The sequence below is a fragment of the Chiloscyllium punctatum genome, chromosome 34 (genome assembly GCF_047496795.1).
Source record: "Chiloscyllium punctatum isolate Juve2018m chromosome 34, sChiPun1.3, whole genome shotgun sequence".
Lineage (NCBI taxonomy): Eukaryota > Metazoa > Chordata > Chondrichthyes > Orectolobiformes > Hemiscylliidae > Chiloscyllium > Chiloscyllium punctatum.
In genome coordinates, this window is record NC_092772.1 from 28493931 (window position 1) to 28508857 (window position 14927).

At 53.5% G+C, this 14927-nt stretch overlaps 1 protein-coding gene across 1 annotated transcript; it reads left to right on the forward strand.

Annotated features, from left to right (window-relative positions):
* Positions 1–7316: 7316 nt before the first annotated feature.
* On the forward strand, positions 7317–14274 carry LOC140458780 (uncharacterized). The gene is made up of 2 exons (XM_072553418.1): positions 7317–7373; positions 12475–14274. Exon 2 carries the CDS (start codon positions 12807–12809, stop codon positions 14019–14021), a length of 1215 nt encoding a protein of 404 aa, XP_072409519.1. The 5' UTR covers positions 7317–7373; positions 12475–12806; the 3' UTR covers positions 14022–14274.
* The last annotated feature ends 653 nt before the right edge of the window (positions 14275–14927 follow it).

Below are 14927 nucleotides of genomic sequence, written 5' to 3' on the forward strand. Positions count from 1 at the left end.
GGCGAGAGAGGGAGAATGCGTGAGAGATAGAGAGTGGGCGAGAGTGAGAGAAAGGGTGAGAGAGAGTGGGCATGAGAGGCTGTGAGCGAGAGAGAGTGGGGGCGAGAGAGAGTGGGCGAGAGAGAGAGAGTGAGTGGGTGAGGGAGAGAGAATGGGCGGGTGAGAGTGTGCGGACGAGAGAGTGGGCAAGACAGAGTGAGTGGTCAAGAGTGAGAGAGTGGGCGAGAGAGAGTGGGCAAGAGAGAGAGTGGGCGAGACAGAGAGTGGGGGAGAGAGCGGGCGAGAGAGAGACTGAGCGAGAGAGAGAGTGGGCGAGAGAGAGAGAGTGGGCGACAGAGAGAGTGGGCGAGAGAGAGTGGGCGAGAGTGAGAGTGGGTGAGAGAGAGACATTTGGAAAGAGAGAGGACGAGAGGGAGACTGGGCGAGACACAGTGGGCGAGAGGGAGAGTGGGCGAGAGAGAGAGAGTGGGCAAGAGAGAGAGTGGGAGAGAGTGAGAGAGTGGGCGAGCGAGAGTGGGAGAGAATGAGAGAGGGGCAGAGGGAGAGAGTGGGCGAGCGAGAGTGGGAGAGAATGAGAGAGGGGCAGAGGGAGAGAGTGGGCGACAGTGAAAGAGTGGGCGATAGAGAGAGTGTGCGAGAGTGAGAGAGGGGGCAGAGGGAGAGAGTGGGCAAGAAAGAGAGTGGGGGTGACAGAGAGTGGGCGAGAGAGAGAGAGGGGATGAGAGAGAGAGTGGGCGAGAGAAAGCGTGTGAGTGAGAAAGTGGGAGTGAGAGAGTGGGTGAGAGAAAGAGTGGAAGTGAGAGAGTGGGGTGAGAGAGAGTGGGTGAGAGTGAGGGAGTGGGCGAGAGAGAGATTGGGGGTGAGAGAGTGTGGGCAAGGGAGATAGTGGGCGAGAGAGAGAGAGAGAGTGGGCGAGAGCAGGTGTGGGCGAGAGAGTGTGCGCGTGAGAGTGAGAAAGGGGGCAGAGAGAGATAGTGCACGAGAAAGAGAGTGGGCGAGAGAGAGGGAGAGAGAGAATAGACGAGAGAAAGACTGGGCGAAAGAGAAAATGGGTGAGAGAGAGAGTGAGGGTGAGAGAGAGTGTGGGGGAGAGAGAGGGTGGGCAAGAGAGAGAGTGGGCGAGAGTGAGGGTGGGGGATAGAGAGATAGTGGAACAGAGAGAGAGTGGGTGAGAGAGAAACTGGGAGAGTTAGGAGTTGGTGAGAGAGAGAGAGTGGGAGAGAGAAAGAGTGGGCGATAGAGACAGAGTGGGCGAGAGTCGGTGAGAGAGAGTGGTGAGAGAAAGAGTGGGCGACAGAGAGAGTGGGCAAGAGAGAAAGGGCGAGAGAGTGTGGGCGAGAGAGAGAGTGGGTGATAGAGAAAGAGTAGGCGAGAGAAAGAGTGGGCGACAGACAGTGGGTCAGAGAGAGTGAAGGCGAGAGAGAGAGTGGGCGAGAGACAGTGGGTGAGAGAGAGAGTGGGTGAGAAAGAGTGGGCGATAGAGTGGGAGAGAGAGTGGGGGGGTGAGACAGAGTGGGCGAGAGAGAGTGTGAGCGAGAGAGAGTGAGGGGGCAGAGGGAGAGTGGGCGAGAGTGAGAGAGTGGGCAAGAGGGAGTATGGGCGAGAGAGAGAGAGTGTGGGCGAGAGAGAGAAAGAGTGGGCGAAAAATAGAGTGGATGAGAGAGAGAGTGGGTGAGAGTGAGAGAGTGGGCGAGAGAGAGTGTGGCCGAGAGTGAGAGAGTGGGCGAGAGAGAGTGTGGGCGAGAGAGAGAGGGGGGGAGTGTGGGCGAGAGTGAGAGAGTGGGTGAGAGAGAGAAAGAGTGTGCGAAAGGGAGTGGGCGAGAGATAGAGTGGGCGAGAGAGAGAGTGGGCAAGAGAGAGTGGGCAAGAGTGAGAGAGTGGGTGAGAGAGAGAGTGGAAGAGAGAGAGAGAGAGTGGGTGAGAGAGAAACTGGGCGTGTGAGGAGTTGGTGAGAGAGAGAGTGGGAGAGAGACAGAGTGGGTGATAGAGACAGAGTGGGCGAGAGACAGTGGGCAAGAGAAAGAGTGGAAGTGAGAGAGTGGGGGTGAGACAAAGTGGGCGAGAGAGAGTGTGGGCAAGAGTGAGTGAGGGGGCAGAGGGAGAATGGGCGAGAGAGAGTGGGTGAGAGAGAGGGGGCAGAGGGAGATAGTGGGCGAGAGTGAGAGAGTGGGCAAGAGGGAGTGGGCGAGAGAGAGTTTGGGTGAGAGAGAGACTGCGCAAAAGAAAGATTGGGTGAGAGAGAGTGTGCAAGAGAGAGAAAGAGTGGGCGAAATAGAGTGGGCGAGAGAGAGATTGTCGAGAGAGAGTGTGAGTGGGCGAGAGAGAGAGTCTGGGCGAGAGAGAGAGTGGGCAAGAGAGAGTGGACAAGAGTGAGAGAGTGGGTGAGAGAGAGAGTGGAAGAGAGAGAGTGGGTGAGAGAGAAACTGGGCGTGTTAGGAGTTGGTGAGAGAGAGAGTGGGAGAGAGACAGAGTGGGTGATAGAGACAGAGTGGGCGAGAGTCGGTGAGAGAGAGTGGTGAGAGAAAGAGTGGGCGAGAGAGAGAGGGCGAGAGAGTGTGGGCGAGAGAGAGGGTGGGCGATAGAGAAAGAGTAGGCGAGAGAAAGAGTGGGCGACAGAGAGTTGGTGAGAGACAGTGAAGGCGAGAGAGAGAGTGGGTGAGAGAGTGACAGCGCGAGAGAGAGAGTGGGCGAGAGAGAGTGTGGGTGAGAGAGTGTGCGTCAGAGAGTGGGCGAGAGACAGTGGGCGAGAGAAAGAGTGGAAGTGAGAGAGTGGGGGTGAGACAAAGTGGGTGAGAGAGAGTGTGGGCTAGAGTGAGTGAGGGGACTGAGGGAGAATGGGCGAGAGAGAGTGGGTGAGAGAGAGGGGGCAGAGGGAGTGGGCGAGAGAGAGTGTGGGTGAGAGAGAGAGTGTGGGCGAGAGTGAGTGAGGGGGCAGAGGGAGAGTGGGGGAGAGAGAGTGGGCGAGAGAGAGATTGTGGGTGAGAGTGAGATGGGGGAAGAGGGACATAGTGCGAGAGAGAGAGTGGGCGAGAGAGAGGGCGAGAGTGAGAGAGTGGGCGAGAGAGAGAGTGGGCGAGAGTGAGAGAGAGGGCGAGAGAGAGAGTGGGCGAGAGAGAGTGGGCAAGAGTGAGAGAGTGGGTGAGAGAGAGTGTGGGAGAGACAGAGAGTGGGTCAGAGTGAGACTGGGCCAAAGAGAGAGTGGGTGAGAGAGAGTGTGCGAGAGTGTGACTGGGCGAGAGTGAGAGTTTGGGGAGAGAGAGAGAGTGGGATAGAGTGAGAGTGTGGGCGAGAGAGAGAGTGGGATTGAGTAAGAGTGTGGGCGAGAGAGAGTTTGGGCGAGAGAGAGTGGGCGAGAGTGAGAGAATGTGCGAGAGAGAGAGTGTGGGCGAGAGAGAGAGTGGGATAGAGTGAGAGTGTGGGCGAGAGAGAGAGTGGGATAGAGTAAGAGTGTGGGTGAGAGAGAGTGTGGGTGAGAGAGAGTGGGTCAGAGTGAGACTGGGTGAGAGTGAGAGAGTGGGTGAGAGTGAGAGAGTCGGCGAGAGAGAGTGGTAGAGAGAGAGTGTGGGCGAGAGAGAGTGGGCGAGTGGGAGAATGGGTGAGAGAGAGAGTGGGCGTGAGAGAGTGTGGGCAGGAGAGAGTGGGTGAGAGAGAGAGTGGGCGAGAGAGAGCGTGGGCGAGCGAGAGAGAGGGCGAGAATGAGAGAGTGTGCGAGAGAGAGAGTAGGAGAAGGTAAGAGAGTGGGCGAGAGAGAGTGTGGGTGAGAGAGAGTGTTGGCCAGAGAGTGGGCGAGAGTGATAGAGTGGGTGAGAGAGAGAAAGCGGGCGAGAGAGTGAGTAGCCGAGAGAGAGTGTGGGCGAGATAGAGTGTGGGTGAGACAGAGAGTGGGTCAGAGTGAGACTGGGCTAAAGAGAGAGTGGTGAGAGAGAGTGTGCGAGAGTGTGACTGGGCGAGAATGAGAGACTGGGCAAGACAGAGAGTGGGAGAGAGTGAGAGAGTGGGCGAGAGAGAGAGTGTGGGTGAGACAGAGAGTGGGTCAGAGTGAGACTGGGCCAAAGAGAGAGTGGGTGAGAGAGAGTGTGCGAGAGTGTGACTGGGCGAGAGTGAGAGAGTGTGGGCGAGAGAGAGAGAATGGGCGAGAGAGAGAGTGGGCGAGAGAGAGTGTGGGTGAGAGAGAGTGTGTGAGAGTGAGAGAATGGGCGAGAGAGAGTGTGGACGAGAGAGAGTGTGGGCGAGAGAGAGTGTGTGAGAGTGAGACTGGGCGAGAGTGATAGAGCGGGCGAGAGAGAGTGGGAGAGAGTGAGAGAATGGGCGAGAGAGAGAGTGGGCGAGAGAAAGAGTGGGTGAGAGTGAAACTGGGCCAAAGAAAGAGTGGGTGAGAGAGAGTGGGCGAGATTGTGTGTGGGCGAGAGAGAGTGGACGAGAGAGAGAATGTGCGAGAGAGAGTGTGGGCAAGAGTGAGACTGGACAAAAGATAGAGAGTGGGCGAGAGAGAGAGTGGGCGAGCAAAAGAGTGGGAGAGAGAGAGTGAGAGAGTGAGAGAGTAGGTGTGAAAGAGTGTGGGCGAGAGAGAGAGTGTGGGCAAGAGGGAGTGGGTGAGAGAGAGTGTGGGCGAGAGAGAGACTGGGCGAAAGATTGGGTGAGAGAGAGTGGGCGAGAGAGAGAAAGAGTGGGCGAGAGAGAGTGGGCGAGAGAGAGAGTGAATGGGCGAGAGAGAGAGTGTGGGTGAGAGTGAGGGGGGAAGAGGGACATAGTGGGCGAGAGAGAGAGAGTGGGCGAGAGTGAGTGGGCAAGAGAGAGTGTGGGCGAGACAGAGAGTGGGTGAAAGTGAGAGTGAGTGGGCGAGAGAGAGTGTGGGTGAGAGTGAGGGGGAAGAGGGACATAGTGGGCGAGAGAGAGAGTGGGAGAGAGTGAGAGAGTGGGCGAGAGAGAGTGGGCAAGAGAGAGTGTGGGCGAGACAGAGAGTGGGTGAGAGTGAGACTGGGCGAGAGTGAGAGAGTGGGCGAGAGAGAGAGTGGGAGAGAGTGAGAGTGGGCGACAGAGAGTGGGTGAGAGAGAGAGTGAAGGCGAGAGAGAGAGTGGGCGATAGAGAAAGAGTAGGCGAGAGATAGAGAGTGGGCGACAGAGAGTGGGTGAGAGAGTGAGAGGGCGAGAGAGAGAGTGGGAGTGAGAGAGTGTGGGCGAGAGTGAGTGAGGGGACAGAGGGAGGGTTGGCGAGAAAGAGAGTGGGCCAGAGGGAGTGAGGGTGAGAGAGAGACTGGGTGAAAGAGATATTGTGTGAGAGAGAGTGGGTGAGAGAGAGAAAGAGTGGGTGAAAGAGAGTGGGCGAGAGAGAGAGTGTGGGTGAGATTGAGAGGGGGAAGAGGGACCTAGTGGGCGAGAGAGAGAGTGGGCGAGAGTGAGAGAGTGGGAAAAAGAGAGTCGGCGAAAGAGAGTGTTGGCGAGAGAGAGTGGGCAAGAGTGATAGATTGGGCGAGAGAGAGAGTGGCCAAGAGAGAATGTGGGCGAGACAGAGAGTGGATGAGAGTGAGACTGAGCGAGAGTGAGAGAGTGGGCGAGAGAAAGAGTGGGAGAGAGTGAGAGAGTGGTCGAGAGAGAGTGGGCGAGAGAGTGTGGGCGAGAGAGAGTGTGGGCAAGACAGAGAGTGGGTGAGAGTGAGGCTGGCCGAGAGTGAGTGAGTGGGCAAGTGAGAGAGTGGGAGAGAGTGAGAGAGTGGGCGAGAGAGAGAGTGAGAGAGAGTGAGAGAGTGGGCGAGAGAGAGTGGGAGAGAGTGGTCGAGAGAGAGTGGGCGAGAGAGTGTGGGCGAGTGAGAGTGTGGGCAAGACAGAAAGTGGGTGAGAGTGAGGCTGGCCGAGAGTGAGTGAGTGGGCGAGTGAGAGAGTGGGAGAGAGTGAGAGAGTGGGCGAGAGAGAGAGTGGGAGAGAGTGGACGAGAGAGAGTGGGAGAGAGTGAGAGAGTGGGCGAGAGAGAGTGGGAGAGAGTGAGAGAGTGGTCGCGAGAGAGTCGGCGAGAGAGTGTGGGCGAGAGAGAGTGTGGGCAAGACAAGAGAGTGGGTGAGAGTGAGAGTGGGCGAGAGTGAGTGGGCAACAGAGAGTGGGTGAATGTGAGAATGAGTGGGCGAGAGAGAGAGTGTGGGTGAGAGTGGGGGGGGGAAGAGGGACATAGTGGGCGAGAGAGAGAGTGGGAGAGAGTGAGAGAGTGGGCGAGAGAGAGTGGGCAAGAGAGAGTGTGGGCGAGACAGAGAGTGGGTGAGAGAGAGTGTGGGCGAGATAGAGTGTGGGTGAGACAGAGAGTGGGTCAGAGTGAGACTGGGCCAAAGAGAGAGTGGGTGAGAGAGAGTATGTGAGAGTGTGACTGGGTGAGAGTGCGAGTGTGGGCGAGTGAGAGAGTGGGAGAGAGTGAGAGTGTGGGCGAGAGAGAGAGAATGGTCGAGAGAGAGTGTGGGCAAGAGAGAGTGTGGGCGAGAGAGAGTGGGCGAGAGTGAGAGAATGGGCGAGAGAGAGAGTGGGCGGAAGAGATGTAGGGGGTAGTGTAATTTTTAAACGGTTAGCTGCCTTTTAGTCTTTTCTACCTCATAGTGAACACAAGCATGTAGGGGGTAGACGGTTAGCTGCCTTTTAGTCTTTTCTACCTCATAGTAAACACAAGCAGACGCTCGAAACTGTTGCCGGACCTCCCCCACGTTTATATGAATGAAACAGTTGTAACAGCTTTCCTCGATAGTTGAGAGGCCGCCCTTAACCACAGTTGTACAACATCATCCATATAAGGGAAGAACGGGAAGCTCAAACACTGATTGGCCAAGTGAATGATAAAAGAATCGCAGGCACCAGAACCCAAATAAGGAAAACAATGGGGAATCCTAGCACTCGTTGGGCAAGGCAGCAGTAGTAGACCCAGCCCACATATACATGTATATAATGTGTGGAGATTACTATGCTTGTGTGTGTGTACCTTTGGGAACAGCACCCGACTTTGCAAAGTTGAATGAAAAAGTTTTGGACAGACTCCTCTGTGTCTTTGTTCCTGGGAAGGGAAATAAAAAGTGCCGTAGATGGGGCTGGATAGCCACTTATCTCGCACAATTGGGGGCTCGTCCGGGATGAAATAATTATTGCCGGGGGGGGGGGCAGTCTCTTCGGCTCACGGATCAAGCCTGATTACAACAAAGACGCGTCTAGTATATATTTATACTTCTCACTGATCAGCTTGGTCCGTCAGCCGTCGGCCAAGAGAGGATGTGACCCGGCTCATTTAAAAATAATTTTGAATCCTGGAAAAGGAACACACGGACGAGAACTGGGACGACCAGTTAGTGACTATACACGGGGGTACACACTTTTAAAAAGGCCAGACAACTCCGTGCACGGATCAAGGTAAGAGATTCTTTTGTTCTTCCTTGTTGGCCGCGTGGTTTTGACGGTCATCTGTGAAAACGCTTTGGGCGTTTAAGACCAGGACCGAAGATAAACCACGGGAAATTGTGGTTTTGACGGTCATCTGTGAAAACGCTTTGGGCGTTTAAGACCAGGACTGAAGATAAACCACGGGAAATTGTGGTTTTGACGGTCATCTGTGAAAACGCTTTGGGCGTTTAAGACCAGGACCGAAGATAAACCATGGGAAATCAGACTTCTAAGGAAAAGTCAGGGAAGACTGCAAATGGGAAAGAAATACCCCCCGATAGTCCATTAGGTCGGAAGTTAAGTCTATGGACGGACAGCAGTAGAACGAAGGACTTAAAGAAAGAGACCATGATAAAATATTGTTGTTTTATATGGACCAAAGAACCTATCCGCGCCCCCTCGGTAGTTTGACCCGAGTATGGGTCTGATGAAGACTGGGTGTGTCAAATCCTAAATGTATATGTTAACAGAAAACAACCGTTTGACCCAGAGGAGAGCAAATATGCCGCCGCCTGGTTGGCGGGCGACGGCGAGAGTCCCACACGTCTCTATCCTCTGATTCCCCAAACAGACCCGAGGAAGCCCCAGAAGTCTTGGGACATCCTCACCGACGGTTTGCCACCGTCTTCCCCGCCCCCGTATATACCACCCGCGCACGACCAGGCGTCCAGCGCGGAACTCCCTCCTGCGACGGATAATTCCGAGTCCCAGCAGGCTACGACCAGTGATGAAGGGACTGCTGGGTGGGGGGGGCACAGGAGGGGGCGCAGAACTCACCTCAGGCACTCGGAAATCAGTCCGACTCGAGATGCGGAGAGGTCGAGAAGAGGGATTGAGAGCTGGGAGGAGTGACAATATTGAACAGCTGAACCCCTTACGAGAGGTGCCGTTTGGGAACGAACGGACCGGGTTCGTAGTACAACCTTTAAATTCTGGGGATATCCGGCAACTCCGTAATGAACTACCCCGTCTACTGGACGACCCCGTCAGTGTGGGAATACAACTGGACCAATTTCTGGGGCCCAGTATATACACATGGGCTGAACTGCAGGCCATGATGAGAATACTATTTAATTACGATGAAATTGTTATGATCCGGGATAGTGCAATGGCCATTTGGGATAGGGAGCATCAGGACGGCCCTCAGCGTGGAGAGCAGAAGTACCCCTTAGAGGACCCCCGGTGGGATCATAACGACGCGGGGGCAAGGGCCAATATGACAGACCTCAGAAGCCTTATAATCAGGGGGATCCAAACCTGCGTGCCCAAACAGCTGAATTTAGCAAAAGCATTTGAAGTTGGACAGAAAAAGGATGAATCCCCGAGTGAGTTTTTAGACCGTTTGCGGGAGTCCATGCGAAAGTATTCAGGTTTAGACCCTGATGGGGAAATAGGCAAGAGCATGCTTAAGGTGCACTTTGTGACTAAGTCATGGCCTGACATTCAGAAGAAATTACAGAAAGTGGAGGATTGGGCTGAAAAGGATGTTGCAGAATTATTACGGGAAGCACAGAAGGTGTACGTTCAGAGGGATGTAATAAGGGAGAAACATAAGACAAAAATGATGGTGGCAGCCGTACGGGAAGCTTGTAAGTCCACCGGAATGGGGGAGGAAGATTATGGGGTGGAAAGAGGAACGTTGAAGAACAGTTGGAGAGGGAGAGAAGCGAGACGGGGCAGAAGTGAGAGAGGAGGATCTTATGGAATTGAGCGCCCTCAGAAGGCCGGATGTTACCATTGCGGGAAACTGGGTCACTTCAAAAGGGATTGTCCCGAGTTTAAAAGGGAAAGAGAAGGGATGTATGAAATGGAGTGTGAACAAATGGATTAGGGAAGTCAGGGGAGGATCGGAACACGGGCCTACCAAGAACCCCTAGTAAATTTACGGGTGGGCCCATTTAGACAAGATGTTACCTTCTTAGTTAACACAGGCGCTGGCAGGTCCTCAATTCCCCTCCATCCAAGGGGGGTTGGCTTCCAAGCTAAAACATTAAACATTTCAGGAGTTAAGGGTGGGGTTTTTAGTGCGAAAATATTCGAACCACAACCCTTGCGGCTGGAGGAGGAGGAGCTCCAGGTGGAACTCCTTCACCTCCCCCATCTTCCCTATGGGTTGTTGGGACGGGATTTGATAGTCCGTTTCGGATTGCGAATAGAAGTGGGAGAAGAGGAAGAATTAGCCGTTACCATGTCATACCTTAGTGAGTCCCGATTGACAGAGATAGACCCTAGGGTTTGGGTCGCCAAAGGGAACCGTGGGGGACTCGCAATTCGACCTGTGGAGGTAAAATTAAAGCCCCAGAGCTCCGACGTCAGAGTGCGCCAATACCCCATCTCTTGGGAAGGGAGGCAGGGCCTGAAGACAGTTATGGAAGACCTAATAAAAGATGGATTGGTAGAGCCCTGTATGTCACGATACAATTCCCCCATCCTGCCGGTCCGGAAGTCGGATGGGAGCTACCGAATGGTCCAAGACCTAAGGGAAGTAAATAAAATTGTCCAAGTACGGCACCCTGTGGTACCGAACCCATACACTATTCTGGGGCGAATCCCCCCGGACCACGGCTGGTTTAGTGTTATAGACTTAAAGGATGCCTTCTGGGCGTGTCCCCTGGACAAGGACAGTAGGGATCTTTTTGCTTTTGAATGGGAGGATCCTGATACTGGCAGACAACAACAGTACAGGTGGACCGTACTCCCCCAAGGATTCACTGAGTCCCCGACTCTGTTCGGGCAGATTCTGGAACAATTATTGGAGGGACTAACCTTGTCCCCGGCCCTTAAGCTTATACAATACGTGGACGATCTCCTTTTATCCCGACCGGCGGAGGAGGACGTCCTACTTGGGACTAATGCCCTGTTAAATTACCTAGCTGAGAAGGGGTTAAGAGTGAGTCAGAAGAAGCTCCAATATGTCGAGAAAGAGGTTAAGTACCTGGGACACTTGATAAGCCAGGGACAGAAACGAATAAGTCCGGAAAGGGTGCGGGCAATAATCGAACTAGGCCTCCCAACGACCAAGAGGGAGTTGCAGAAGTTCTTGGGACTCTTAGGCTATTGTCGGTTATGGATAGACGACTATGCCCCCCTTACTAAAGACTTGTACCTAAAACTCATTGAGGAGGCACCCAACAGAATAAAATGGGAGGAGGAGGAGAAAAAGTTAATTGAAACCCTAAAAGGAAAATTGATGGCCGCACCTGTTTTAAGCTTGCCGGATTTTAGTAAGACATTTCGCCTCTTTGTGAACTCCAGAAAGGGAACCGCTCTTGGAGTATTGACCCAGGACTGGGGGGGTAAAAGGAAGCCCGTGGCTTTCCTGTCAAAAATTCTGGATCCAGTCTCCCGAGGGTGGCCGGAGTGTGTCCAAGCGGTGGCAGCCACGGCAAAGCTGGTAGAGGAAAGCAGGAAGTTGACTTTCGGGGCCCCCTTGACAGTCACTACTCCCCACCAGATTAGAACTATTCTGAATCAGAAGGCCGGGAGGTGGCTGACTGACTCGAAAATTCTGAAATATGAAGCCATACTGTTAGACCGAGAAGACCTCCGAATAGAAGTCGGGGGCTGCCAGAACCCGGCGGACTTTCTTTGGAAAGGGGAAGGGGAGGAGGAACTGGAAAACTGCTGTTCAGACATAATAGAGTACCAGAGTAAAGTGAGGGAAGATCTGAGGGATACCCCCTTACATGCAGGAAGGCGGTGGTACATTGATGGGTCCTCTCGAGTGATAGATGGGAAGAGACACAACGGTTATGCAGTCATTAGTGAGACTGGTTGGGAATTAGTGGAAAGTGGACGGCTACCGAATGCCTGGTCCGCACAAACGTGCGAATTGTACGCCTTGCACCGGGCTCTGAGGAATTTAAAGGGAATAGCCGGGACAATCTACACTGACTCTAAGTATGCCTTTGGGGTAGTACACACCTTTGGGAAGATCTGGAAAGAAAGGGGAATGATAAATAGTAGAGGAAAGGAGTTGGTCCATGAGGAACTAGTAGCCATGATCTTGGAGGATTTGTTGCTGCCACAAGAGATTGCTGTAGTACATGTGAAAGGACACCAGAAAGACGATAAAATAGAGACCCTGGGGAATCAATTGGCAGATGAACAGGCAAAATTGGCTGGGATGGGGAAGGAAGCAATAAACTGCCTGGTAAGGATTCCACAGATATCCGAAATTACCGAAGTGCCCACGTTTACTGACAAAGAAGAAACTCTTCTCGCGTCTCTGGGGGGTACACAGGATAGGGAAGGCAAGTGGACCTTACCCGATGGCCGCCAGCTACTAAATCGACCGTTGACGCGGGACATTATTGCCCGTTTACACCAAGGGGGTCACTGGGGCGCCCAGGCACTGTGTGGTGCCTTCCTGCGCCGATATGCTCACCCTGGTCTGTACACGGTAGCCAAGCAGGTCACAGGAGATTGTATAACATGTCGAAAGATTAACAAAAGGGGGCTGCGGCAGCATGCAAGACAAGGGGGTAGGAGTCCGGCCTATAGGCCGTTTGAGTATATCCAGGTAGATTACACTGAGCTCCCCCCCATAGGTCGCCTGAAGTATCTATTAGTAGTGGTAGATCACCTGACAGGATGGGTGGAAGCTTTCCCCACTACCACGACAACGGCAACTCAGGTTAGCAAGATTCTACTCGAGCAAATCATCCCACGATTTGGGCTACCCCACGCTATTGACTCTGACCAGGGGAGCCACTTCACCTCGACCGTCCTCCAGAATGTAGTGCAAGCAATGGGGATTGACTGGGATTTGCACACCCCCTGGCATCCCTCCTCCTCGGGCAAGGTCGAAAGAATGAACCAGACCATCAAAAAGCAGCTAACCAAGCTCACTAGTGAAATCGGCCTGCCTTGGACCAAATGCCTACCCCTTGCCCTGTTGCAAATTCGCACCCAGCCAAGGCGGGATTTGGGCGTCTCCCCTTTCGAAATGTTATTTGGCCTCCCGTTCCATGGGCCGAAGGGGGAACCTCCTGTATTTGAGTCTCGGGATATGTTTGTGCAAAAATATGTGGTGGCTCTGGGGTCTGCTCTATCTCGTTTACGCCAACAGGGACTTTTGGCACAGACGCCGCCCCTCGAGTTTGCGGTGCACACCGTCAAGCCGGGTCAGTGGGTCCTGATTAAAAGCTGGAAGCAACGTACCCTCGAACCAACTTGGGACGGTCCCTTCCTGGTACTTTTGACGACCGAAACGGCTGTCCGTACGGCCGAAAAGGGCTGGACACATTACACTCGAGTCAAGGGACCAGTGCCACAACCGACGGAGGACGAACGAACCTCTCTGATAAAGGCATCTAAGGAACAGAGACTCTGAGAACGAACTAATCGGACTTTGGCGAGTCTAAAGGAACTGTGCCCTCAGGCTACGGGTGTCGCGACAAAATGCGGTCAATCGTATTGTTAACTTGCTATGCCATTGTCCTTGGGCTGGGTCTTTGTGTGCGTGTTACCCAATTTGGCCTCCGGATGAAACAAATAGAGGACCGTCAGTGGTTCACCATCTCCGTGCTTGCCAACCAATCAACACAGACATTTAGCTTAGACCTTTGTGAGTTGGTGCCCTGTAGGACTAAAAGTCAACTGAATCAAACTAAGCAGAATCTAGAGAGAGAAAGGGGGTTCCAGGGTCAGACGTTAGTATTACAATTGTATGGTAGGGAAGGCCTAAGTAGGCTTCCAGCCCCCGGGGTCCAGGCTATGGTGTCAGTTGTCCGTGATCCCATCACCCCTGGACGGGATTGTGGGCAGAATCAGTGCAATCCGCTTTATCTGACCATAAAGAACTTGGAAAAGAACGAGGCGAGACTTAATAGAACAATACTGGGTATTAGAGTTGGGGGCCAGGCAGGATGGGGGGGGATGCAGCTGTGCTGCACGTATATCACGGTCATTGAAGCTGAGTCTGGGGGCTCATCCACCACTGATAAGCAGGAAAAGATTAGAATAATTGAGACGACGGATTTGGAAAAGACCTTTGAAATAGAAACGGGATACGGGGAGGCGAATGCCTGGATGGAATGGGTCAAATATACTGTGAGGAGCATGAAAAAGAGTGATTGCTACGCATGCACGAGTGCCCGCCCTAACCCTCAGGTGGTCCCATTCCCGCTGGGATGGGAGAAATACCCACGAGCCATGGACTGCATGATAAGGCTGTACCAGGACCGAGAGGCCTGGAACGACCCCACTTGTCGACCCTTGAGTTTGAAGTTTCCCCCCGTCAGGTCTGAGGGGGCGCCCCGCCCGCCATCATTCTCAGGGGTAACGGGTACGCACCAGGCCTGCGTCTCTCGGACGGGACTACAGTGGGACGACGATGTGGGGACATTGACAAGTGCAGCGGATCAATCCGGCTGGTCAATGAAACTACCGGGGGCGGGAATTACTCCCACATTCATGTACCTAGGGCAGACCTCTGGTGGTACTGTGGTGGGAGGGTTCTGCGACCGACCCTGCCCCAAAAATGGACGGGCACTTGTGCGATCGTTCAATTGGCCATCCCATTCACCCTGGTATTCGAAAAACAAGAGCAACCCCGTTCTAGTGGAAGAACTGAGAGAGCTTTGGAGACCTCTTTCGATGATAACATATATTTAGATGCCATAGGGGTCCCCAGGGGTGTTCCTGACGAATACAAGGCGAGGAACCAGATAGCGGGGGGTTTTGAGTCGTCACTGTTCTGGTGGGTAACCATCAATAAGAACGTGGATTGGATTAATTATATTTACTACAATCAGCAGAGGTTCATTAATTATACCCGGGATGCAGTGAAAGGAATAGCAGAACAACTGGACGCCACTAGTAGGATGGCGTGGGAAAATAGGTTGGCCTTAGACATGATGTTGGCAGAGAAGGGGGGTGTTTGTGTCATGATAGGCACTCAGTGCTGCACTTTCATCCCCAACAACACAGCCCCTGATGGGTCCATCACTCGCGCCCTGGATGGACTCACCACATTGGCGGACGAACTGGCCGAAAACTCGGGCATCGACTCTGGCCTCACGGACTGGTTGGAAGCTTGGTTCGGTAAATGGACGGGGGTGGTCGTTCCCTTTCTTGTCTCATGTATAGTGGTGGCAGGGGTACTCACTGACCTTGGGTGTTGCGTTATTCCCTGTGTCCGGGGATTAACTCAACGACTGATCGAAACCGCCCTTACTAAGAAGGATGTTCCCTATGGGCAGGTTGAACGAATAAATCTCGAGATGGAACAACGTGAATCCCTCTTGGGCGGGGGTAGTATTAGAGAAGGGCAGTTTGATGAACAAGCTCGGGAGTTATTAAATGCCCTGGAGAAGAAACTTACGGTTGAAAAATTACAGGCCGTAAGAAAAGACACGGGGGATTTGTAGGGGGTAGTGTAATTTTTAAACGGTTAGCTGCCTTTTAGTCTTTTCTACCTCATAGTAAACACAAGCAGACACTCGAAACTGTTGCCGGACCTCCCCCACGTTTATATGAATGAAACAGTTGTAACAGCTTTCCTCGATAGTTGAGAGGCCG

Bases quoted from the DNA above. Each gene is read 5' to 3' on its own strand.
- LOC140458780 (XM_072553418.1), top strand. From the start codon at position 12,807: ATGCGGTCAATCGTATTGTTAACTTGCTATGCCATTGTCCTTGGGCTG.